Here is a 26,713-nt window from a genome sequence, read left to right as displayed (position 1 = left end):
ACCTACATTCTCGCACACGGCGACGGGAGGCAGTATATCGCAAAGCAGACGCATACAGTTCCAACGAACATCCATATATATACACTTGCAAATTCTAAGCCGTCGACAAGCACGTGCATCCAAAAATAGCGAATTATCCAACAATTCACAAAATTTTTGTCATTCTTCTATCCATCCTTTTGCAAGAAAAATCGCGCACGATCTAAAAAACAGTCTTTACAATTTGCACACGATATGCATTCGAAGAGCGATCGTAAACGTCACACACGATGGGCAGTATTGCTAGAGGAAGCCCCCACGACGCAGTCGCTCTAGCTGGAGACAGCCATCTAAACCCTTCCCCTCCCCTTAGTATCCAATCCATCAAGACCCAGCGCCCCAATTGACGAAATGAAAGTCAGGCCCCCCATTCGCGCAGCAAAGCCTCGGGGAGCGATCCTTGCCATCCTTGCCAATTCTGACCAGGGAAGGGAAGAGATAGCAGTTCTTTCTGTTCTTATCCGATGTCTGTCAGAACAGGGAGGGCATCGACGAGGTCAAGCGCCACGGAAAATGGCAGGACGTTTCTTCTGTGCGCTGCAACCACGACGAGCAAGAAAAGCTTTTGTTACTTCATCTTCGCGATATATATAGATAGAGCTTGTTCTGAGTGTCTAAAGGCCGGGCGGTGCTTCATGTAAAAATCTGGACTGATGTAGGATTGGATTAGAACAAATAGACGCACGCAGTCAGAGGCGCGAGAGACGGTGCCCAATTAAGTGTTTGTTCATTCCTTAGAGGGGGAAGGGACTGGCTACCCATGGATGTAGGTCATTGACCTCAATACGCTTCTCAACGCTTAAGGGATGTGGGGTTTTCATGACCAGCTATCTGAAAACTGAATGATAGTAGAGCTGTATACCTTTGGTGTATTGTCAACGATGTGTTGATATAGAGTATGACCTGGCAGGTTCCTTCAAGGATCTGAGCACCCTTATTGCGATATGCTTATCCTCCATATGCTTCAAGTCCTTATGACATCTACTACGCGCAGCCAGTGCTGCAGATGGCGTGCTGCTATAAGACCCATACATTCTTTTCTTTTTTAGCAGCATCGCCAGGCCTACATGCCTTGACCTTTAAGAAATAGTCCGCATTGGATATCGCCAGAGGCTTTTCCGACCGACTCATTCGCAGCGCAGAGCGGACGCACTTATTAAGAATCATTCCGTCGAGATGACTGCTAGACTTCCGAGTCCCAAACTCGTCCTTGATCGACGTTTGAGAGGAGAGGAAACTGGGGTTGTTGGTGGAGACCTATTCTAGCTGGTGGATAGACAGATGGTAGAGGGTCAGGATAGCTGAAGTCTGGGTTGAAATAGATGATGAGGATAGCGTTTGGTACGGCCTCACAGCGGCATGGACTGTCTGGCGAGTCTCTTATGAATTGCTCTCGTACGAAATCATTTTTGATCAAGGTTGAGGAATGGATTGATTTGAATCCGATCGGCAGGGTGCGTAGGCCAGACAGGTGACAGGAGCTTCCTCACTAGCCCCGTGTAAAGCATTTGATCAAGGGGTAGAGGCAAGAATCGGTCAAAGTTAGTGGAAGCACAGCAACAGGTTTAGGGTCCGCTCCGTCTCTCTGAGCAAGAAGCGAGTATTGGAGCTCCGTAATTCGTTCTCATCGCCAGTTTTACTTCCAGCTCCCACTCGAAATCAAAGCACAACTTCTTCCGCGGTCAAGATGAGTACGACAGCACGGCAGAACCATATTATTCAGCTAAGCGATTAATCTAAGATGCCTTTTAAGGTATGCGCCTTCCTTGAAGCGGTTGCTTTCGTAAGCATCGTTTGAGAGAGAGGATTCTGAGACCGTACACTGGCAACCAGAGAGGCTTTACATCCGGTCATTGGACCTGAATATGTATCTGCAATTCCCTATTTGATTGATGACCAGATGAACTTCCAATGGGTATAGAATGATGTAATATTATTCAAAGCAAGTGGCAGCTACGGCAGGCCTCCCCTGCTCGTAAAAGTCACGCGAGGATACAGATGGGTTGGAACACCTTCCTGATTCCTTTTCATCTTGCTTGCGTACTTTGGTCTTTCCAGGTTGCAACGCGTGTGGGCCAATTGTCAACGGAAATGTCCTGATATTGATTTGCTACCCTCTCAAGCTAAAAGATAGTCATACTACAGAAGATTGATTGAGACTCTCCAGCTCTAAGAACCGTGCTTCGAAATGTGGCCCATGTGATCGCAAAAACATTATCGCAGACTCGCGCTTTTCAGGCGATTCACGCCGTGTTGCAGAGGCCATGGAAGGCAGTAATGATGATAGATCATCATGGTCAACTTCTGCGCCGTTCTTGATTAGAAGCTCTGCTGCTGGTAATTGAAGATGCCAAAGAGCTATGGAAAGCGGTGAAGGGTCCTTATCATCTAGATCAGCGCCAGCAGCTACTAATTTGTCGATGATAGCGACGTTCCCACTTCTAGCAGCGTAATGAAGTGCCGTGAGCCCGTTCATATCCTTACTGTTGATGGAAGGTGATGGAAGCAATACTTCAGCCACATAGTCTAGTTGCAGGATGGTTGCAATAATCAAGGGCGTTCGCGGTCTGCTGTGAGCCGCCATTGGTGGGATATCGTATCGCTTATATCGTAGTAGGTTATCGGCTCTGCTGTACGCCTTATGAAGGACTTTGGTGACATGTGGCCTCGGTGCCTGGGTAAGAAATGTGAGGATGTGGTTGACAGTTTCGGTCTGCACCGCTTGAGCGTGGATACCCCAGTTGAGTGCAGCATATTCTAAGAAAGACAGCCTTCCTGCCCATCCGTCCTCAGATACCTCGGCAGTAAGCCAGTCTTCCAGGTCGTCATACGACAGGTATGTGAGACATTTCTGTGTCAAGTCCACATGAAAGGTTGGAAAGAGTTGTCGTTGGTCAATGTACTCTTGCAATGTGTGGTGTACGAGTCTCACAGTCTGCTTTCTTGTTGTTGTCGGGTCAGAAGAAGCGGTATTCGTGCTGTGTCCAACTACCCTCACAAGACCTACCGCCACTTCAAGAGCAGTGTCGATGTCCGGAACTTCGCCGAGGCTTCTTTCACCGGGCTGGATGGCCAGAGCATGACAGACCTCGTCTACTGTCAGCGGCCTCATAGCGTAACGTACAAGTGAAATTAATCTCAGAGCTAGTTTTGTGTCCTCTTCGGTTTGGTCATTCACTCTGTCCATAGTCTCATTATACTGATCAAGGACGATCTTAGGTGGGTTTCGCAGCGCGTTGCGGACACCATCGACACTATGCTGCTTGGAAAGAGATTGTATCTGTAGAGTTGCGAGCAAGAAAATGCCCTCTGTCATCCCGTAGACCCCCTTCAGGATCTCAGTCTCAAGCGAAGGGTCACCCTTGGGCCCCTCGATATATCGCTTCAAGCGCGAGGACTTCTTGATCTCGGATCTCATGTAGGTTTCGACATCTTCCCACGAGGCAACGACGTCGAAACGGGCAGCATTATCAAAGTCGATCGTAGGGTCAATGTTGTGGCGTGAGGTCACAAATAGATATACCTGTCCATCAAGCGCTGCAAGTCGTTGAATGAAGTCATTTCTAACATGGTCCGGTAACTCATCAAGGGCATCTATGATAATGTAAACGCGACCGAAATCTTGCGCACATTTCCGGAACTGGACCATAAGATCGTCCTCCGTCAGAGCTCTATGTCTTTGCTCTACCTCTTCCTGCAACTTTTCCATTTCTTCAATTGGTGCTTGACATCCGTCTTGCTCTAGAAGCTGTCGCGTCATGGTGGACAAGAGTGCTGAAACATCGTGAGCTTCTGTCTCCCTGTAATCACAGTAAATGTAAACAACAGCTGCGTCCAAATCTAGCTTCCTTCCAAGTACATGATCGATCACTGCTGAAGCAAGAACTGTTTTCCCCGCCCCTGGGTTCCCCGGGCACCACAGCATCGATCCCTTTGATGCCCGCAGCCATTCTGTGAACCGGGCGTCGTTGAGGAAAGATGCATAGGTGCCTTCATGGCGTTTCAAAAAGTACTCCTGTTGCCGCGCTCGGTAATCAAGTGTAGAGAGCTTCCGCAAGATTTCCCGCTCGTATTGTCCGTCGAAGCCGTAAGTATCTAGCGCCCGTCGAAGACTCTCTACCACATCTGAAAGTCCTGAATCCCTTTGCTGTGGTGACGCCGTCAGTCGTGCCTGGAGACCATTCTGCAATGCACGTAAGAGTTGGTTTGTATTCCTTTGTGTTTCTGCGAACGAAGAGAGATCCCGTTGAAGGAGCTCGAAACCCTCAAGGGTTACCGATAAGTGAAAAATGCTTGTATATCTCTGTAGGAGGTGAAGTCTTCTCTGGGTCTGTGATTGCTTCAAAGGCCACGTGAGCAAGCGTAATGCTCTTCGGGGGCCCGAACTGGCAACTTGGAATCTTTCTAGCTCCTTTCTAAACTCCTCAAGTTGGTCGATGAAATCGCTAGCAGTGCTGTACAAAGTTGAGGACCTTGGAAAGGTGTGGACCGAGTCTTGTTGCTCGAGTCGGCTGGCAAGGTTCTGAAAGACGCTATGTAAGACGTCCAGCTCATGCGCCAACGCGATAACATCGCTAGGTGCATCTCTAAGTGTCATGCCATAGTCGACGATCACCTTTACTGCTTCAATCAACTGCAATGCAGTGCCAACGAGGCTCACGATAGTTGCGGGGTCTGTCATATTGCAAACCCACCTCAGCAATGCCCCGCCCCGGCCAGATCTCTTGAGACTAAGTCAAGTGAAGCGCACAGGCAGCGACGAGATTTGAAGAGACCACAGACACTCGCCAGAGAGTTGAACATTTCAGAGTCGCTGTATGATGGGTAAAAGAAGGTCGCCGTCAGCTTCAGGCTCCCTCCTTCAGCCTTGTGTGTTGTCCGAGGTACCTAGAGCGGCCAAGCACCTGGACCACCAATGGGCATCTATTGCGATGCTCATGCAAGCTTATCAGTAGTAACTACCCGCGGAGTCTAGAACCAGACTGTCCCTCTTGCGAGAGCCTGACGCCGCTGCCATGACGCGTTACCTTACGGTGCGGGGAGCTGCCGGCCAGAGTTTTGAAGATCAAGGGTAAAGCTCCCGAAGGAAGGACGAGTAGCGCTACTGCCCAACCCTCCTCTTTAACCCACGGTGTCTGTCTGGACCACCTCCCATCGCATGTTCCATCCTTATCCATTTATTCACGCCTTATTTCTGATTGGGTGTTTGTCCCCGTCTTAGTCACCGCCTTGATTCCGCTCTTTTGAATTTGGAAAGGCTCCCCCTTCAACTGCATGCCTTGTCATTACTGCTGACGGCCTGGGTTCGAAAGGTGGAGGCGGGCAACGGTGAGAAGCTGGCTAGAGGTGCTCGTCGCAGCTATGCTGTTCTCTCGCAATCCGCCAAGGTTAAGGGAAGGCATCGTGTTACAGATGAACCTCTGGACCCGGTACCTGTAGGAAAAGGCGAGAGAAGAGGGGGTCGCATCAGGTCGTCGAAGAGCTCAATGAGTCACCATGCGTTCGCGGAGAGATGATTGCGCATGTAAAAGAAGTGCCTCGGGCGGATCCCTGGCTTGCTCGGCGGCGAAGGAGCGGACGTCTCCAGCTCTTGGTTTATCTTACTCGACCAGCAACGCCGATTCTCTCATAGTGTAATGTGTTAGATGGCTTTTGCTTCATCGATGATTTCAGCAGAGGCGTCGGGAGTGAAGGAAGAGCGGTGGAAGTCGCGCTTGCGTCGCGGTCAGTCTGAAGGGTTCAGCTGGGGCGTTGAGGGAGCAAGCGGGAGCGTGAAGTGTTTTTGGCGATCTGAGCAGGAGTCGGACGGTGTCTGCATGTGTATGATGACATTACCTTTTATTGTGCTCGCTGTGAACAGAGGAAAGAGTTGGCGGAGTGGTCGTGGATGAGGGCAGGTGCAGCCTTGATCCTCAATCGTCGAGGCAAAGAGATGGCAGTGTAGGTGACCTGATGACGCCACCCACGGATACAGTCAACTTGAGTGTAGTCTGTGCGGTCTTATCGCCCCAAATTTGCGGTGTTGGTAGGCTTTAGAGGTGGTGGTGTCTCGTAGTGACTGATGGATTTCTGGTTTCTCAGTGTCCTTTTCGCGCGTCAGCTTATCTTCATTAGGCGCCCAGTGGGTTTAGCCCCTCACCAGGTCGATAATACAGCAAGCAGCGACAGGAAGGAGAAGTCGAAACAAGCTCCGCAGTGCTGATGACGTCTTGTAAAAGCCTCTCTGTACGAGCACAACGTTGTTTCAAGAGACTATGCGCCCTTCAAAGTCTTTGCTGAACGTAATGATTCTATAGCTCTTGGCTTGATCTTTCCATTGCTGTCTTGCTATTTGTCCTCGATCATTCGTCGAACGCTGAATCTCGGCCCAATCCCAGTGTAGGTCATTCTTTCCAAGATATAGCGCCAACGTGAATCTTAGGGTCAAATGCAATCCTCGTCATGGTATTGCAGCAGCGATGTTTCGGCACACCACCTAGTACCACTATCTTGACTACCTCCTCCTTCAACTTCGACGTCAATTCTGTATTCGCGGACGCTCCATGTAAATTCTTCCCCTCCATGGCAAATCCCTCCTCCGCAGTAGGTTGCTTGATCTTCGTGGACGTCTCCTAGGCTCTCATCTTCTGGGAATGAAGCCATTGGGACCCCAATTCTTGGCCAATCGCTTCATGCAGGAGGGTTTGAACTCGGAGGGGGTGTGGCCCCGTGTGGTGAGGATGACTGGGAAAGGGGCGTAATTACGCTGGGCGCAGGCGTCAGGGATTGACTTTTGGCATTGGAAAAGTCAGAGGAATCAAAGAAGATTCGTACATTGGTAAGAGAGAGTTTATGGTCATATCGAGGGCGTAATGAAGGAAAGATTTAGCGAGTGGTGTAACGTACTGAGCGTAGTTCTGGTCAAAATTCGCATGTCGGGTCGGAGAAACTTTCGACCGCCACATTCTCAATCTCTTGGCCAGATGGGAGTGGCTTCACCAGCTTTGTAACCGTTCAAAGTCAAGGATGGCGGTCATCACGTCAAAGCAAGACGAATGTACCAATCGAGACCCTTGGCCGAAGTTCAAATTGTCAAATTCTATGACATTCTCTCCTCTCGTCGAGTCGCGTGTGTTTAACTCTCCTTCAACGCTGACGTGCGCGCACCTCCACATTCAATACACTTCTCGCATCATGACCATCGCTTCTCCCTTGACATCCTCCCTTTCCTCCATATCCCCACCAAATTCTGTCGGTCGCCCTCAAATGACACCAAACTCTCGAGCTGTAATGGCTTCACATTAACGAGCCTACAAGCCCAAACTTTACTCGCCGGCCTAAGCATACACTTCGACGCCTTCGCATTGGTAAATGTCGGCCTCCAGCATCTTTCCTCCGACTCTTCCCTTCGATGTTCGACAATTGAAGGCGCCTCAGACGACATAAGAGATCGTTGAGGTCCGTGAGGCTTGGGTAAAATCTGGACGAAGGATGAAGACCGCTGGCTACAACACTTTGGACGAATGAAGGAGGTCAATGAAGACCAAGAGCTGGGTGTCTACAGTTTTGGAGCCTCCCGCTCCTGTGATTGAGGGTGTGGACCTTGAAGCAGGCAGGCGTTCACTACTTCCCTCCGCCCAAGCCCCCAAACCTCAGCCAACGGCACCGCAGTGCGACGCGCATGCCTACCACTACCGGACCTGCTGCAGATAGTGTTGCACTAGCGTTGCGCGAGCCTACTGCCTACTGCCTACTCAGCACGTCGTCATTTAGCAGGGTCGCGAACTCTATTGAGCAGATCACTACGAGGGGGCCAACAGTCGATCTGACGATATGGACGACCTCAGCTCTTGGAAAACACTTTGAGGATCGATATGGAGATTTAGGGCTCTACATGGACGGTTGGAACACATGGCAGAGCGGTCCGAGGTTGCATTCCTACGCTCTATTTTTCCAGCGTCGACCTGCCGACCCTGCCTTCTAGTCATCGTCAAGATCGTGACCGTTGTCCCGTCATCGTCTACGGCTAGACTTCAGGCTGTGCGGACAGCACTATAGAAGGGATCACCACGTGCATATGTATAAGATCGAGGACTTGACCATGCCTGCGGATGCGAATACCGACTAGAGCGTCATCGAAGGTGGAGGTACGGACTGAGATGGATCGAGTTGGAGCAAGAGGAGATGGTCAAGCGAAGCACTGAGGCAAGGACGACGGCAATACCCCCACTTACAATCTATCCGATGTCTCGAAGACATGAAACGATTGGGGATATGGGGAGGATGCCACCAAGGCTCGAAGATGGATGCAGAAGGATCTAGCGGAGCAGAGAAAAGGACAAAGCTGTGGATTCCACAAAGGCTCATAATTGGGATACCAAGTGAGCCAACCGGCCTGGGGCTGGGAGAACGAAGGCGGACAACTTCATCGTCATTGGTGGGAACATTGGCGTCGAGCAGAAGGGGTCTGTCTGAACAGACGAGCAGATAACCATCATTGAGAGGGCGATTGGTACCACACTTCAAGTCGTAGCCGTACAGGACTCTAGGCCTAGCTTCATTGATGTGGACCGAAATACCAAGAGGAGAGGAAATGAAGGTAGCGGAGTACCGACGAGAGCGGCTTAAATCTTGCTCGTGTAATCGCTTCAGTTCTGCGTCGCCGCAAGGGAGGAAAAGTACGACACAGACAGTGATGCCCGCTACATCATGAACGCAGTTCTGGTCTCTATGAAAAACCAATGTTTGGTCTAGGAGTGGAAATTGGAAACGTCCTTGCCCAAAGGAACGGCCAACGACGTCTTCGTGTAGCAGTCTAAGATTTCGAAGGCGAGCGCCCGTAGACCCGAAATGTTGCTTTGCGCATCTTGATCGATACAAACACGCACACCTGCCGACGAAATACCCAGTATCAATGGCGCCGACGTCAGGGTAACACTTGATGAACTTTTTGCTCTGCCTGTCCTCATCTCACACGAGAGTTCCGTATGCCAAGGATATGATCAAGAGCAGCACCACTTCTACCAACGCTTTGAGTGTTCTTGACGGGGTTTCGCCAATGATCTTTGCCACGCTCACCATTCGATTCACCCGTGGGGCTACGATGGAGGAAGATTGATCGGCTGCAGATGCCCTTCATCCGGCCGAATTATCAAAGTGCACATAGTTGTCGATGTCGACGTTTTTGAATCCTCCGGCCTCCTCGGACCATCTGACCAGGTATGACCACAGTAGTGTTCCCAAGCAGCGACGCGCAGAAGGCTCAGGGTGAACATTCTCGTGTGCTTCTGCGCATTCAAATTCACTTACAACTTCGTACGAGCTACACAATTCCTCTCTCGCCTCAGGCCTATGGTACGACGACATCGTCGAGGGGTTTCCGGACTTACACCTACCTGTATTCTTGGAACATTGCCATGGGGCTGGGTACGGGATAGAGGTAGAACAACAGTCGGCATTTCACGCACGACTAGGATTTTGGCGGCCACGTCGGTGATGAAACGACCGTGTTGGTAACATCAAGCATACAAATATTATGAGCCGATTGTGGTCTGGCGCGAATCTTGAGCACGTCGCCAAACAGTTGTTAGCACCTAGCTACAGAGTCTATAGAATCATGTACGTCATTCTGTGCCCTCACAAGCAGGACATCTTGTTCCTAATCGCCATCTCGCCCACGTAGTTATTCATTGCATGCAATATTGTACGCTTTTCGCCCGATCCGCCTGTGGCCAGAAGCACGTGCAGGACTAGAAAGCGGCTTTCAACGAAGTGCAATGTCTGCAGCTCAAGTGTGTCCAATACTCTGAAGGCCTTCACGACAAGGACGGTCAATCTTGCCATGCGTCTCGCATGCGCATACGCATATGCCACCCTCATCATAGGCTCCCTTGGCCTTGCTTTCGTTCACTACTAAGCTATGTTTTTGTTGTCGGCAACGACGTGGCGAGGAAAATGATGTGCGCCATCGTTCTTGACTCGGCAACAGGAGATGAGTTTGCTTCGATAGGACAGCGATGATAGCGATTGGTACGCTTTCGGACGATAGCGTACACGAGGCCTTTAGATCGTCCAAGGAATCGTACCTGATCGTGATGTGCGTTGGCATAATGAAGCGGGCTGCCATCTTTTACTTCAGTGTACTTAGAGTGTCCGCTGAGACTCGTGGCTTTCGAATATTACTAGGATGATGTCAACTGTCTGCGAGCATAGTACAGATTAAGGAGGACAACCCAAGCTTTGAGATCCACCTACAGGTCGGTGGCCGCTCTCTCGCCCTTCGGCCAAGGGCAGCGAGACTCTTCTTTCCTTCTTGTACTAGGTAAGATTATGTTGGTTGTGGAACTTCTATTTATCTTTACAAAGCACATGATCTGAGATGACATCCTACCACGAGCAGAGCAATATCTGCCGAAGCGCTTCCCTAGACGCTTAGAACTTCCATGCTTGTAAGACTTCGGAGTATCCAACATGTAACAAGAATCACGGAAGAGTATAGCCTCTTCAAGTTGTATAAGCGCAGGAAAATCCTCTCACGCATTCAACAAACGTTTACACTAAGCTCATACCTCCAAGAAGGCTTATGGCTTACTACATGCAATACAGCCTCCGGCTTCGAAGGTTCAACAACAAAATCTTCGGATTCCGGGAAGGTGTCAGTACGGAGGGAGAGACTAAAGCTGAATATGAGTTTGGAAGGATTGGGGAAATACCCATGAGTGAAAGACAGGCGACATTTGCGCAGGTCGGGGCGCCGGCGGTAGGTGGAGAGGGTGGATGAGAACGCAGCCTTTGGGGAGATGGAAAGTGAGGAAGGAGCGTTAAGGGCGACCCGTTGCTGCCGCTCTTCAATCAAACGTCCGGCCACTTGTCTTGTCCTCGAATGTGAGGCTCTACAGCGACGAAAACACGAAAATTCAAGGCATACAAGACGATGCTTTGAATATGTCCTTCATCACTGATCCAACCGGCCTAACTCCGTACCACGACATCAACCCAACATTATTGTCAGCGCAATCTGAGCCTCACGGTATGGAAGAAGATGCAGCACCATACATCAACGCAAATCTCGAGTATCCTGCTAGAGAGGCAATCACAGCGCAAGCCATCACCCAATACGAGCCATTCGATGCATTCACGCCTCTCCTCCCAACCTCAGCAGTAATGGTACATCATCCATCACCTACACCGCTTCCCGCAACAGAGGATATTACAATCCCCATGTCCGACGCTCCTCTCGACCCATCCTTTTTCCAAGACACTCTCGGCGACCCTACCGATTAGGGACTTAAACCAATACCCTAACGACTACCCCGCTGCAGACTCCAGCCTCCAACCTCCAGCCTAGGAAGCGAGGAGCCAACACCACCTTAACCAGCTTCAATGTCGTCACAGGGGATTGATTCCCGACGAGCAAGAAAGACGACGACGGTAGTGATAATCAGATTGACGGGACGGTGCACCCGCTGCTCCTACTGTGTGTGTAATACCCATCCGCGGTGCTTGATCCATCCCCCCCCCCCACCAACCGCAGCTGCCGCCTTCTCCAGAAATGTCAACGCCAGGGCAGGGCACTTCCGACGCCCTAGACCGAACCACGCGATGGAAATGAGAAACAAAGTTGGTGAAGGGCTGGTGGGGTTGGGTAAAGGAGTGGTGCGCGAGGAGGGGCCCTTCAATTCGGTTGTGTCTGGGATGCTTCGGCGAGGGAAGCTATGCGAGCGTTTGCTGGGGGCGGGGGGATGGATGGTGGGGATGGTGAGGATATTAAGAGAGGTAGAGGTTTTTGGGAAGATGAACAATCTGTGGAAGGTGAGCAAGCTTTGGAAGGTCCTTCATTCATCTGGGACTGTGGTTGGGGTTGGGGTTGGGGTTGGGGTTGGGGTTGGGTTGGGGTTGGGAGCAGCACAGCCGCGTCCGAGGATGGAGATGGGCGTCACATATAAGGCGATGGGGAGAATTGGCAGGCTAAGTGAACAGAGGCATATATTATTATATAAAAGAAAGATGAATCGATCTTGAGTTGGCTGTTTAGGAGGGGATACTAATAACAAAATCGCCTTACCACGCTTCGACCGTGGCGAATGAGCAGCATCCACAATCACAATCACAATTCTCATTCCCATTGTTTTTTTCCTTCACTACCACCTCGTGCTTCTCCCTCTCCCTCTCCCTCGCCCTTTCCCCTTTTACTGTGGCCCCCCTTTCCACCGCGAAATGATCTCCACGCCTCTGACGTCTCGTGATCTCCCGCACCTCTATTGATCCACACCCTTCCCACCCGTACTGTCATCAATCCCCCCTTTCCCCCAAACCCCTTCGACCTATCACCAGCAGCGATCTGAAAGACAGATCGGCCCTTCAACGACCCACAGCATCGCTATCCTCACCAAAGTTCCTCCACAAAGATGAGGGGAGGTGGTGGAAACCACATGCGAGCGCATTCAATACCGAAGAATAAGATGATGGTGGTGGAATTCTGTTTGAACCCGAGCAAAGCATCCTCTGGTGGTCGTCGTAGTGGGGAGGGGGCGTGGGGGGGGGAATAGTAAGGCAGTTTGTTTGGGTGTTTTTGGGCGTAGAATAAGGACGACTGTAAAGAGTGAGACTTGAGTAATGTTCGAACCTGAGGCTAAGAGTGGGGAGGGGACGATGCTCCGTGGCAGTTTGTGTGTGGTGAGAACTTGTCACATCAGATATGGATGATAAGGGAAGGGGGTGGTGTGACGACAAGCATAAAGGTCAGACCGAAGTATGACAGTTTGAATGAATGTTTGTAATTCTCGTGCCAGGAGGCATGGATGCTGTAGGTGCTTGGGTTTCGGCATGTCGCTTTTGTAAAGATGTGCAATCTGAAAGAAAGAGTACTTACGATGCTATGGGGAGGGTCTTGATCTAATCAGAGACGATGAAAGGGTGGCATCATAGCTTCAGTAGTCCTCAATGCTCTGGACTTGTGGATTGGCAAAATGTCTCCTTGACTCTATGTCTTTCGCCTCATGTCGAATTGGATATACCTGTGGCCATCAAAAGTCGTGTGGAATCTTGTTTGAATAAGCAACCCATTGCATTGGTGCTATAGGAATTAGCGCACGAGATCTTACCGACAACTAGCAGACTGCTGCGACATCATCCCTCAAAGGGACCAAAATCACAACCGTAAATCAAATCATCTTCGTATTGTTGTCCCACCTAGGTTGCAAATCCTTCCTGACCCTCACGCGAATCTCGTGAATACTCTTCCCATACGCCCCCTTATAATTCGGCGGGAACTTGTGTTCGGATTGCTTCGTCTCAGGGTCGTCCTCGAAGTCATAATGTTTCCTATTGCGCAGCCATACTTTGAGACGATTCATCTCGTGGAATTGCTCGTCATCGTACACGAATTGGATCCATGTGTGGGTGCGTGAGTTCTTGACACAAGAATCTTCTAGTTTGAACCATTCGGCTATGATGTTCATGTACGATGGAGGGTCTTCATGTATTTTTTTGTGTCTGAGATCCACGGCCTCGAACTCTTTGCGCAAGATAGCCAGGGCTGAGTACTTGAGAGATTGAGAGGGTTCAGTAGGTGTGGTGTGGTGGGAAGCTTCAGCATTACTAACGGTGATGGACTCAGCGGCCAAGTACTGGGGAGTTGCTGCAGGGAGAGACGGTTCTGGTGGTATAGTCTGGTGAGTAGCTTCGGCATCATGACTTGTATTAGACTTAGCGTTTGAGCCTGGAAATGCTTCTGCTGTTGTACCACGAGCTACCTCATCTTCATCGCCGGTCTGAGAATTCGAGAGGGTCGAGGGTCCATTCTCTGCTCTGTCTGCGTCTCCGCTGACTTTTTGTCGCTCCATAGGTTTGGCCGCTGGCGTATATATTTCATCTCGATTAGCAGGGTTTTGAGGCTGGTGATGCTCCTCTGCACCGTGACCAGCTGCTTCCGGTAGGCTTTGTCGAGACCCCTCAGATGCACATGCCTGCCCTTGTGATGGACCCCCCTGTAGCAGTTCCGGCTGCAATGGAGTGAATGCTCGACTAGGAGGCTTGTGTTCAGTGGGTTCAGGTGGAGAACGCATCCACTTTGAGATAACAGGCGAACTCGGCTCAGCAGCCCACGGATTATCTTCACCCAATTGAAGGGATGTATGATCTAGTTTCGGAGGGGCAATCTGGTTTATCGGTGACGTAGGATCACCTTTAGTCTTTTTTTGGCGGTGTGAAGATTGCGAAACGTGAGTGCTTTCAATGGACCTAGATTGGTCCGCAAGATGAGACAGAATCGTATCATGTTCCTTTTCTTCGTCATGATTCTTATCAGGGCTGCCCAAAGTCTGGCCTGTAGCTTCATCTCTGCAAGGCCTATGGGATTCAAGACGAGGATCCTCGCTGACGGGTTCAGGGTCGTCAAATGAAGGAGTTTGAAAGCGACGCCGCGCAGATGCACTAGACGCTCGATTTACATCTTCATCGGAGTCAAGGTGGTCTTCAGAATCGGTATATGGATGCCTTCGTAGAACTTCCTTTCCCTTTGCTTTGTCCGGCCTCGGTACTTGACCGAAGCTTGATGGAAACCAACTGGCATCCTGATCCAGATCACACGCCAGATGAGCGTTCTGTGTCGATGACACCCGTGAGGGTAGAATTGGCGCGCTCCCAATGTGAGTAGCAGGTGGATGAGCTTCATGTAAGGTCTTCTGGCCAACCGAGGCTTCTATTGGTCCTTGTCGAGGAGGGTGTTGGGAAGGTGAATGAGCTTCAGGTAGACTCTCCTCGCCAATTGGGGCTGGTAATGGCTCCTGTTGAGAAGTGTGTTGTTGTTGATCGTCGAAAACATACCCGCGCAATCTATTTTGCAGATGAGGCAACCGATCAAGGTTGGGGAGCTGTAGAAGCTGACTAGAGATGTCCTGTAGATCAAGATGGAGATTGGCGCAACGTCGCTTGGCCTCCTGTGCTACCTGCTGTGCGAACCGCCCCTGATCATTAGAACGGGATCCGTATCTAGGCTACATTGGTACACTCTATCAATCAAATACGTAGGCACGGTGAGCTTACCTTGAAAAGATCACCAAGGCCCAACTACTGGGAAGGCTTAAGCCTATCGATAGCATGTCCCATGGATATTTCGCCTCGTGAAACTCTAAATCGTTCAAGTCACGATAGGACCCATCAATATTATCCATCCAAACCCCGGCTACCAATGGGCCACCAAGCAGAGAGCATATCGTTGCTAAGGTCAGCCAAGCCACAGTGGCCAAATGCTTTCTCGGTGAACCAAAATTCCCCATCGTGTCAGCATGTATGTGAGAAGTAGAGAGGATGCGTGGTAAAGGAGCAAAGCTGAAGGGGATATACTTGGGGGGACGAACAATGAGAGGCGGATGTCCGAAGTCCGATCTTTGCTTCATTTTGACACCTATTGTTAGAGCCACAATACTGAATATTAAATAAACCACATCATTTGATAGAACGACACATTGCATCAATACGATACCCACCCATCCAAATGCCCTTCACCAGATCACATCCCCATATATCTCCTTCGACTTTGTGTAGCCCATATCGTCAGCCACAGACCACGCGATGACCCCGAAAACCAAGCCCAACAATCCTTTCCCCCAATGAAGACAAACCATGCGCCAGACAGACTCCAAAGACCGCCGAATTCCAGTCCCAAGCCTGCCTCCGTAGACTGCAAGAGCCACCATAACAGCCATCAGTAGCCCCAACACCGCCGCCACAACACCAACAATCTCCCAACAGGACCTTCCAGAATTCCCCACAGCCCGAGAGATACCCCGCACCAAACCCCACCAAGGAATAGACACCACAGCCACGACGAAGGCAAGAAGACTGCTGCAGACAGCCCAAAGCGCCCAGAGCTGCATCTTGCAGAGATCATACACGCAGCGCAAGACCGTGAGAGCGCCGTGCGAGAGCTCTTTAAGCGGTGGCAGCCACGAGGCGAGCCAGGTCGCGAAGGTCTTCGTAGCCTCTGATGCGGATTCGACAGCACAGGCACCCAAATCACGCCAGGTCTGATGATCACGATCCTGCTCGAAACAACAATCAGCTTTCCCCTCCATTATTCATGCATCTTAGCTGCTCAGCGGCGCCACCAGCTCCAAAAAAGATCAGATTTTTTGCGATAACATAAGGAAAGTAAGTACCCTTACCCATTCTCTTCCACACGCACTGCACGCCCTCCCAACATACGCCCTCAAAACCCCCACACCCCACCAACCCCACTGCATCAGCCCAAGAACGATCCACCCACCTTTCCTATACGCCCACCTCTTCGCCGTGCCGACAGTACTGCCCTCGCCCCCACCTCCCCCGACCCCCCCACCCCCGCGTATATGGTGCAAAGGAGCAGGTAGTCGATGAAGAGCGCGGTGAAGATGGCGCCGTGGCTGTACCGGCGCTTGTTTCGCTTAATACGGAAGAGGAGGAAGAGGAGGAAGAGCGGGGCGAGAGGGGCGGTGATGAGGATGAAGTATGGGACTGTAATAAGGAGGAAGAGGAAGACGGACATGGTTCCGTGGAAGGTTAGGGTTCGGGGTTGGGGGTGGGGTTGGGTTGGGGGAAGCAGGACTGGTGGAGGGAGGCTGGTGGGTGAGTGGTGCTGCAAGATGGGGGGAGTGAATGTTGGGAATGGGGATGGGGATGGGGGGTGAAGGGATACTTGTTGTTGAGGTTTGGTGGGAGAGAAGAAGGATGAGGAGAGGGGGATAGGGGTGAATGCGGTGCTGAGAGAAGATGGAGGTCGGATATCTTACGCTGTTTTGCTTGACTTGTTTTTTTCTTTTTCACTATAAGTCATTAGGCAACCACGAGTGCTCGTATATGCGGCCATCCGAACAGCAACACTGTATTTGCCTGCAAATTTGCCGGTATGATTGATAGTGATGGGGGGCAATCTGCTGGCAATCTTTGGATTGGAAGATTCCCGTGGAGGAGGATATGGAGATTGATTTAAGACATACTACCCAATTTGTTAGTCTCAATCTATCCATGTCCCAACGAAAAAAATGCACAGTCAACACTTCCACCCACAAGATCGGGGGAACCATAGCTGGGCTCTCAAGATGTCATCCACATCATCAAAAAAAATCACAAGCCAATACACAAACATGCAACCCAGCCCACACGAATCCTTTTTCTCTCCCCCTTTTCCCTTATGCACATCGCACTTTCAATGATTCATTCTCGCCCACGTCCGACTCGCCCAATTTCCCCAAGGCCTATAATCTGGCACCATGAGGTCAACCCGCCACTCCCCATATCCCTCACTCACCACCACCCACTTCGGCCTAATTTCCCAACCCAACTTACGATGCCTAAGCACCATGCCCGCATCCATGCCTTGTTTCCCGGACCCGCGTCCCTGGTCGACTTTGGCGCCATAACTAACAATCTTCTCGTCAGCATTGCTATTTTGGGGGGCAGGATGAAAGTGCAGGTGAGAAATTACCGCATCCAGCTCCTCTTCCATCCCTTTCCCACCTTCCAATGTCTCCCCTTCAAGCCCCACCCTTGTGTGTCTTTTTCCCACCCTGCGCGCCCCACAAACTCATAATCTCCGTCCCACGCATACCCACCACTCTGATCTTTCCCATCATGTTCCCCTGTGCGCGGCCCCGAATCAATCGTGCCGTCGTCTTCTTTCATGATTATTACCCAGCCCTCCTTCAGGAGACGGCGCACGGAGAGGCGGTTTCCACGGGCAGAGTTGGGAATCAAAAGGCAGGAGGATAAGTAGCCAGGCCAGGCCCACATGAGCCGGAATTTGTTGGTGTTGGTGGGGAAGATTGGGGTTAAGGCAAGGTGAGTGACGTGCTCGCCGTTGAGTGCTGTGCGAAGGTGAGGATTCGTCAGTGTTCTGGAGGGGAAGATAGAAGGACAGGCAGGGCAAGTGGGGCAAGGAGACGTACCAGGTGAACTTGAGCTGGTGGACGAGTCGGGCTTGTCATTTTTATTTTCGGGCGCGCGACGGATCACTGACAAGCCCGTCCCTTGATTCCCAAAAAGATCGCTATGATGCGTATCTCCAATTCTAGGATCGAAAAAACCTCGGTTTCCATATGCCACCTTGACATGAAGTGGGGCAGCAAAGCTCTCATTCGCCATTGTTGCAATGACATGGTATCCTGTCGTAAAATCCAACGTGAATGTCTGGACATTGCCGATTGGAGTGGTGGGAGGCAGCTGTGACAGCCCAAAAAGCAGAATGAAAGGGAGAAGGAAAAGGAGCAGGCGATCAAGCCAAAACATGAATTTCTCGACATGGGTTCGATTTTGGTAGGCGGTGCGGATGCGGTTGAAGCGGTCGCGGAGATTGGCGTAGCGTTGTGAGAGGTTGCCTCTGAGACCATGGTAGAAATGGGAGCAATCATCCCTGGCACGGTTCCAGAGCCGGGCGATTTCGTCCATGTTCGCGGGAGGTAGGGTTCGAGAGTATGAGGATGGGATGAGAGTGTTCAAGTTGATGGGGTAAGTAGTGGTGAAGAGTAGGGAGAGTGAAAGTCCCGGGAAAGGGGGCTGAGAAGAACGGGAGAAGGCATGAATGATTATTGCTACTTCCGTAGTGTTGCACGCATTCAGCAGGCAGGGAAGTAGAATTGGTAGATTGGGTACCGACAATTGCGAAATTGCGAAAATTGTTTTCATGTAGAAAAAACCGATGTCTGCATTTGTCACTCACCATTTTTCATCTTTGTACGCATGCGGCAACCCCAAGACTTTAGGCAGTGCCCCCCCGGAACGGGGAGCAGGATTGTGGAACTGTCCCCGAAAGTCCCCCATTTCGGCAGTCGAGTACGAGTACGGTGGCAGGCCGCCGATGAATGTGATTGCTCAGAAGAAGGCCAACACCAGCAGAGGAGCAGCAAGACAGGCTTTCAATAGGAGGCAAACCCATGCAGGCCGCGTTCACCTGCACTGCAGAGAAGTCTCTCGGAGTCAAAGCGGGGTCAGAGTTGTGGGGAGGACAGTTGGCATTTTGCAGGCCGCTTTGTTTGCCATGTACCGGAGCTCTTGCCTCCCGTGGGCGCCTTTGCCTGGAAGGATTGGAGAAATTTTGTCATTAGATAGCCTGTTTTCTGTTTTTTGCAGTCTCAGTTGCTCCTGCCGATGAGGTCGTGGGGTCCGCAGATGAAGCCCATGGATGTTGGAGAAAAGAGAAAAGAGAAAAGAGAAAAGAGAAAAGAGAAAAGAGAAAAGAGAAAAGAGAAAAGAGAAAAGAGAAAAGAGAAAAGAGAAAAGGGCAGGTTGTCACAATTCAGAAAATCCCCCCGCGAGATCCCGTCCGGAGAAATTCTTGGGTCACTTGGGTGACCTAAACACCGGGGGTGATCCTGGCCGCCCCCGGGGCTTATGCCTTATGAGTCTAGGGCGGGGTGCCTGCATTTCCACCCCTACTCCTTCCTGATGCCTGCGGACGTTTTCTCTTTTCCCTGTAATTGTCACTTCCACTTCTGCGCACACCCATCCAAGCCAACCCCATGTCAATAACGATGAACGATGACGACCTGTTTTTGTCCCGTAATACCTTCTGTCGTTTGTCGAGATTGCCATTGCCATGGACTATGCACATGTGCTATTTTTGCTGCTTGTGTGCTTGTCACCGTCTGGGATCAATTCCGGACTTCCTGCTTCTTCTTCAACACCATCTTCCACACTCTTTACTACCTACTATTCCCGACTATCATCACCGCACGTCTGTTCTCTTTTCTGATTAATGCCAGCGTCTTGCACATCGCCCCTTATTACTTCCGACCTTTTCTCGATTGAGAGCAGCTGTTGCCATGGTATTCAACCCTATCAACCCTGTGAGAGCAGTCGCACGTTGGCTCAATCGCATGCTTGACCAGTAATTGCTGCGTCCCCTCCGAAACTTTGACGAGCTCAGCTGGTTAGCACAGGTGATAGAAGAAGCGACGTACATCTTCGCTCTTCTCTTGAAGATTTGGTTCGTTCTCGGCTGGCTGAGCCTGTTCGCGAATTGGTTTCTGATCCAATCGTGCACCTGCACTTGGTTCTTCTGCGGAGGGTTTCACAATCTATTCACAGGCCTTGGTATTTGCTTTATTCCCGGCATCCATGTCACCCCACTGCCTGCCGTCTCGCCTTGGGAGAGTCTACCACGCAACAATAACACCGACGTCAAGGTGGACCAATTCATCTTCGACCTGTTAGTCGCTCCCGAGAAGCTCCGAGAGCTTACCACCAATCTGAAGCATGAGAGAAGAAGATTGTTGCATGCTCCCTTTGACGGCGTGCCAGAGGTCCGGAGCGAGTTGGGTAAGCCAGCAACACGAACAGTACTTTGGGCGACACTGACCCGATTTCCGTAGCAATTCTGATAGATGCGAGTACCAATCTGTCTTCTCCGCTTGCAGAATTCTCCCATCATGTCTGCTGGACTATGGACAGCATCAGTTGGGACTACCAGCGCTTCCTTACCTATATGACACAGTACGCAAACGCAGGAGGGCAACCTTACCGCAACATCACCTTTGTCAACTTCTTCCTATTGGCACCCTTTGAGACACTACGCATGTTGAACTCTCAGCTCAACTCTTCTCTTCTCCCGCACTACACGCCTTACGCTTACCACATCCAATCGCAAATCCTACACGACTTTGAGCCGCTCTACCGATCTGCATCCCAGGACCTGAAAAAACTTGAAAGATTCACAAAGAAAGAGTACCCCGCCTTCGCACGTGCGCTATCTCCCATCCTTGAAGGAACATCAATCGGCACGAGCGCCAAAAAGAACGCAATCGCCAGCTTAGAAGACCTCATATGGAAAGAAGTCGGCTATAAAAGATACATCCCCGGTCTGATGCCGCCGGCTTTGGCGGACAGAATAGAAGACATCAGATACATTCAGCGGACCTACACAACGATTGACATGCGCCTTACCCGATTCGACGACACCATGACCGCATGGACCGACTACATCGAGAGACTCCAACAAGAGCTCGACGACTTCCACCACCTCGTTGATCAGAGCTGGGGGAAAAGGTTCATGGACCTCATGGCCGCTCTCCACATCCCCTTCGCCACTCGGAGCGCGCGCCCACACGTCCAACAGAGCGAAGCAGACGAGGGCGGCCAGGGTTTCCTAGAGAAGCCTTGCACATGGCAATCGCACGGCAAAAACAATACTCATGTGGCTGTATCCGGGCTTGAGGAGTGGAGCTGCCGTGTCGGCCGTTTTGCATCGATGTTGCTTGATGCGCAGGGACAGGGGGACAAAGGGAACCTCGGCTTCAATGGCGCGACGTGGATGGATACCAAACGTAAGGCACGGGCGGCTTTTGAGAGGGAGCTCGGGACGGAGGAGACGGTGGTGCTGAAAGCCGCGGACGATGTTAAGAGGACTTTGGAGAGCGGTGGAACGGTGAAGGTGCTGGAGGGGTGGAAATAGGGGGGCCAACGACGAGTAAAGAGCGCCGGAGGGGGGGGGAAAGATGGAAAGGTGAAGTGAGGTGAAGACTACAAGGAGCGAGGGTGTGGTCGATGAAACATTAATACGAAAGCATTGTCGGCGTTCGTTGTACGAGAATTGTCGCTGCACCGAGGAGTAGGACCAGGACGAGTTTTAGACACTGTCTCGGGTAGGCTTCAGGCTTGCTTTTGTCGCTCCAGAGGCCTAGATCACGATGTTCCAGGGCTCGGGCTCCCAGCCCCTTTCCCCTTGTGACCATTGTCATAAAACGACTCTGTTGCTCAATGGTTCTAGAAGGGTTCTCGAGTGGTCTACTGAAGGTGTCTGCCTCCTCCATGTTCAGAAGTGGTCGTTTTCGTGGCGTTCTTTCAATCTCCCGAGACTTTGACCTGCCCTGACACTGTTTGTACGTTGATTGTAGCTCGTTCTTCGACCATAAATTGATTGGCTTCCAATTAGCTGAGACACGAGAGCTATTCTTTATGTTTCTCCTCACATCAGTACCTTTGCAAGAAGAAAGTCCAATGGATTACGTATAATAGGACAAAATGCGAGCGAGGTTAAGATGGACAACAATGGAGATTTCTCAGACATTGGAAAGATACCCTTTAAACACGCAATTTGAGCGATCATTGAGAGGGGATGGTTGCTAGACTATAGATTGATAGCTTCGGAGGTAACAACTTATATCCGGGCTTGCACTACAGAAATAAACACTGTCCCGTCTATCGAAACCGCAAGGCGTCGACACCCTTCTTGAATACGTGATTGAAGGGACTGCGCTTTATTCCATCTTGTACATCCATTTCTTGGCCCTCTCTTGCTTTCCAGATCGCGGTGCTGGATCCTCTCCCTGTAGGACAATTCACAGCTATTGCTCGTCTACTTCAATAGGCGTACCGCACATGCGACATATAGTGTGAAGTATAGAGTCCATGATGATTTCTGCTGTCTTGGACATATTGTCAAGACCTGCATCTCCCCCTCTTCGAACGCCGTGGCCGTCTTCTCAGCATTTCTGGCCTGGTGGAGGGCATGAGGAGGGCCCTACGCTCGCACAAGCCGTCATTGTCAGCGTAGGTTCCAAACGCAGACGGACCAGCTTGAGAGAATTCTGTGATGGCTGGGGCAGCTTTCGAAAAAGATCGCAAGTCGACCTACCATGCATCCTCAACGACGGTCTGTGATCTCTGCCGACTCTTTTACGCGTCTCCAGTCGATCCTAAGTGGATATCGAGGACGTACTGTGAGGCTCTTACAGGCCGAGGCACATCTATCGGGATCTCGACGTCGGTGCTTAAGAAATGAGAGGAGATGCAGCCGGATAAACATCGGCAACATCAAGGATGAGTAAGCGCTGCCAAGATTTCCGCTGATTGGTAGAATCGAGCGGCGCATATTTTCCATATGAAGCCCTTCACTTCAGACTCTCTAGCACCGAGGAGTCTTATGCATTCTTCTCGACGTACAATGCCTTGCTGATTCAAGCTATGCCAGATTTGGAGTGGCTTTGGAGGACATTTTGTACTGCGTTGCTGTCAGATCTTTCCTCTAGCTCTCGCCAGCAAAGCGTCATTTCCAAATTTGTTGAAGAGTCTGGCACATTCGCGATCTCTGAATGGCGTTCCACGAAGCTGAGAGTGAAGCATATGCATCATATTCATATGAGTCTCATATGTCAATGGCGGCCTAAGTTGACGATCTGCGCAACTCCTCCACTTTCAGTCTTGTGCGCTTGAGAATGAAAGCACTCACGACATGTTTGAAGGTCGCCGAAAGAGCCAAATTATTGATCTACACTGATTCGTCGTTCGTACTGTTCGTCTCAGCCATGAACTAGCATGGTACAGCTTCACCACTCACGAAGGGTGCATCTTCTTCCGTGTTGGTGGAAGTATGGTAAGTGTTCTCCGCTACTGTACTGCTTCTGCCTCATCTCATTGAACGAACGCTCCACAGGCCTCCTGGGCCTCTATATCTCAGGTCTAAACGCCACACTTCCCAGCATTTGGATCATCCTAACGCGCCTCGCAATAATCATTGAATGGACGGCTACTAACTTCCGCTAATCGTCCCGGAAAGATATGCTGCATCCGGGGAAAAATGCGAAGGCGGCGTTGATTAAGGGAGGCACGATCCCGAAGGACGGTGGGAATTTGGGGCTGAGATGCCGCTAGTGGGTGGTTCAAAAGATTGAGATTAGGGACGAGCATAGCGTAGAAGAATTTGATGCTAGAAATGGCTATTGAAGCACTTGTGATTTTAGCGGTGGTACCCCTGCATTCATGGAGTCAACTTCCAAGCACACAAGCAGGTAGCATAGAGAGCGACTTCACAAAGCCTTCTCATATTCTTTTCTACTGACTCGCTTATTCTCTAGTATTACCCTTTTTGCTTATACAACAGTAATTTTTCTACCGCCATTCTTGCTAATCGCGTATAGCACGACATCTAGGCTAAAGTCCCAGACATTACCACCACCACCATAGCCACCACGACCAAATACCCGCAGCTACATGAGGATTTCCATCATCACTTATTTCCCCAACCATTCAGACAGCCGTCGTCGCCTCTTGGATCTGGATCCAACAGCATGGAAGCAGACCCACAGATAGGTCTCATCGCACTTGAACTGGCCGTTCGTCTCCCCATCTTGCTTTTTAGATCGCCGAGGCAGAAGTTGCTGAAGTTCTCGGCAGACGTCTTACCACCAACGACCAGACATTTGGATATGTGCAATTCGTACGCTCTCAGCTACCTCGTGGTTGCGAAACCAAAGGAGATTAGGTACTGCCGTGGTTGAACTCCAGGAACTTTCTGGTATTAACGATCTCCTCTTGATGTTCCTCGTTTACAGGCAGGTCCTAGTTTGGATTTTCTGCCATGTGCACCCCAAATCCCGCGGCTCTATAATGAAAGATACCTACTATCATCATGTGATCGACTGTGAAGTCTTCTCGTCCATGTGGGCGTTAATATTTCCATCCGAATCGTCCTGTCCACGCCGAGCTGTTGCTTTGATGACAATATCGTTGTTTACTTCTACATGGCCGTCCACAACAAGATACTAGTTTCGAACCACCTACAAAACTCGCCAGCATCCACGCATTCATCTGCGCCCTTGTTTCTTCATACTTCTTGACTGAGGCCATCATCGCATCTTCCTGAACCAACGTTGTGATCACGGACTGTATGAGCATTTGGCGCCGAATTTTAAGCCTGAATTCGGTTCTTGACGCGGCGGGAATTTTAGGGAGGGCTGCAAGAGTCTAAAAGTTTTCAGGGTAAGTATATCATCGTGAGATCGAACGTGTCCGAGTAATAGCCCGTCTCCATGTCCACGTACGGGCTTTCGGCCAACGAACCTATCAACACGGTCCTTAGGGGCCTCACAAGGTTGCCCCATTCGATCGGCACCGCGCCAACCCCCTTATGTTTGAACACCTACTCATTTGCCATCTTCCAACGTCTGCGCGCAAGACTACGTACGTATCACTCGTGCACGTTACGATCAACTCGGCCACGCCCTCAACTGTTGTCTGGGACCGTGGGACGTTTTAGTAGGCAGATTGAACAATCCTTGTAGACGTAGTATTAATCGAGACCTAGCTGCCCTGAGAGCTACCCCAATCACTCGTTCCTGATCTATCACCGACCAATTCTGCACCATGGCCGCTTTCTCAGCATTCATAAGCCTCACCTACGAAGAGAGGAGATGTAAGCAAGTGAAAGGCAAGACCATAATCGGTGACGTAAACAACAAGTCCAAAACCTTTGAAAGGCGGAGCCGTGGTGACATAAATGGCATAGTATTTATGACACTAGCAAATATCCTTGTTTTACAGGTCCAACAATGGGAATAGGGTAGTCCACATAAAAAATATGTATTGCTGAATCAACGAATGAGACTCTAGTTCATCATCGTTCAGCACCCCTTAAAGCCGTATGTCATTCCACTGGCAAATTCGTCGTTATCATGGTGCATACGTATGGCTTGATGGTCTCACTATTGTTCCCCTACACTGCTGTTCAAAGAAGAATCTCAGTTGAGGCAGTGAGGCTCTGCGGAATGCTTCTGCTTATGCTTATCAGTCTTCCACGAGGACCTCTTAGGCTCCAAAAAGCAAGTCTTTTGGTGGCAACGCAGCTTTGTATACCAATACCGAAAGATCTCTGCAGCAAAGCGGCACGAAGTCTTCGACGTTTGCACACTTGACGTACTTAGCTGTTGGGCAGAACACCTTTAAGGGATCTAAAACAGAGATCATAGCCTAGGCTCTGGAACGCTCATTTGGCTTTCTTGACATCAGAGTTCTTATTCCCTGCAGTGCGATCAGATTTGAATGTGAGCAGAGAAGAGTGCCTGTACGACAGCATATCATTGAAAGCAGTATTTGGCCTTTACCACAACCATTTCAAATCAACACATTTTGGTCAGTCGAAAAGTACTCGAAGAGCGATACACAAGCCCACCTTGACAGCCCGCAGAATTACTTTTCGACCAAAAAACCCCTCATGCTTTGCGAAACGAGGCTGTCTACAGCATATATACTTGAAGAGATTGCCCGTCTGTCGCCCGCATTCGCGATCTGTGGTTTTAGTCAAGGCAATACTTGTGTAATCGAAGTCGAGATGGTGTTCTAGGCAAGGGAATCCTTCAAGGTTCGTTCGTTTCAATCCAAGGTGACACTCATATATCGAGTCTATCCCTACGATGGCCACTTCACATATGATGCGCTTACAGGTTCGAAGGGCAAACGGCAGCGTCGCAATGAGCAAGAGAGCTCATTTATCTTTCAGATACTCCACCTACGTATGACCACACTGAGGATCGCATGACCCATCGTAAAGGAAGCTGCCGTGACCGATCGGGACAAAGCATCTCACTTATCCCATGAACCGCTAGGGCCCTTAGATTGGGAGTACACTTAATCATTATAGTGTTTTCGTTTTATAAGCTCTATATAGCCCTGCTAACACTCTTTGTGGTTATAGATATATATTTTATAAATACTATAGCTTTTAATAGTTCTTAAGAGTTAACTTCAATATTATTTAGCTATTATATTTAATTATAACTTATTTAATAGCTTTTAATTTACCATTTTAATTATATTTTCTTTTTACTAAAAAGCTTATATATAAAAATTATTATTTAATACCTAAGTTTAATTATTTTAATTATTATTATTTGTAATTATAATTATTATTAAAAATAAATATAAAAAAAAACTAATAATATTATTTAAA

At 50.1% G+C, this 26,713-nt stretch overlaps 5 protein-coding genes across 5 annotated transcripts; 2 read left to right on the top strand and 3 right to left on the bottom strand.

Moving 5' to 3' along the window:
* Positions 1 to 2,173: 2,173 nt before the first annotated feature.
* Positions 2,174 to 4,720, bottom strand: KY384_008049 (uncharacterized protein; the record flags this gene model as incomplete). Its single annotated transcript, XM_044816538.1, has 1 exon — positions 2,174 to 4,720. The coding sequence occupies one exon, from the start codon at positions 4,718 to 4,720 to the stop codon at positions 2,174 to 2,176; it is 2,547 nt and encodes an 848-aa protein (XP_044666588.1).
* A 5,892-nt stretch (positions 4,721 to 10,612) lies between these two features.
* KY384_008048 (uncharacterized protein) lies at positions 10,613 to 11,301 on the top strand (the record flags this gene model as incomplete). The annotated part of the gene is made up of 2 exons (XM_044816537.1): positions 10,613 to 10,790; positions 10,844 to 11,301. 2 exons carry the CDS (start codon positions 10,613 to 10,615, stop codon positions 11,299 to 11,301), a joined length of 636 nt encoding a protein of 211 aa, XP_044666587.1.
* A 1,880-nt stretch (positions 11,302 to 13,181) lies between these two features.
* KY384_008047 (uncharacterized protein) lies at positions 13,182 to 15,296 on the bottom strand (the record flags this gene model as incomplete). Its single annotated transcript, XM_044816536.1, has 2 exons — positions 13,182 to 15,009; positions 15,064 to 15,296. The coding sequence occupies 2 exons, from the start codon at positions 15,294 to 15,296 to the stop codon at positions 13,182 to 13,184; spliced, it is 2,061 nt and encodes a 686-aa protein (XP_044666586.1).
* Positions 15,297 to 17,203: 1,907 nt separating this feature from the next.
* On the bottom strand, positions 17,204 to 18,441 carry KY384_008046 (uncharacterized protein; the record flags this gene model as incomplete). Its single annotated transcript, XM_044816535.1, has 3 exons — positions 17,204 to 17,417; positions 17,564 to 17,861; positions 17,943 to 18,441. The coding sequence occupies 3 exons, from the start codon at positions 18,439 to 18,441 to the stop codon at positions 17,204 to 17,206; spliced, it is 1,011 nt and encodes a 336-aa protein (XP_044666585.1).
* Positions 18,442 to 19,588: 1,147 nt separating this feature from the next.
* KY384_008045 (uncharacterized protein) lies at positions 19,589 to 21,442 on the top strand (the record flags this gene model as incomplete). The annotated part of the gene is made up of 3 exons (XM_044816534.1): positions 19,589 to 19,635; positions 19,919 to 20,310; positions 20,364 to 21,442. The coding sequence occupies 3 exons, from the start codon at positions 19,589 to 19,591 to the stop codon at positions 21,440 to 21,442; spliced, it is 1,518 nt and encodes a 505-aa protein (XP_044666584.1).
* Between the last annotated feature and the right edge of the window lie 5,271 nt (positions 21,443 to 26,713).

The sequence above is a fragment of the Bacidia gigantensis genome (assembly GCF_019456465.1).
Source record: "Bacidia gigantensis strain McMullin 20006 chromosome Unknown contig_283, whole genome shotgun sequence".
Lineage (NCBI taxonomy): Eukaryota > Fungi > Ascomycota > Lecanoromycetes > Lecanorales > Ramalinaceae > Bacidia > Bacidia gigantensis.
The sequence above is the reverse complement of the archived record's forward strand: the minus strand, read 5'-3'. Positions and strand labels throughout refer to the sequence as shown.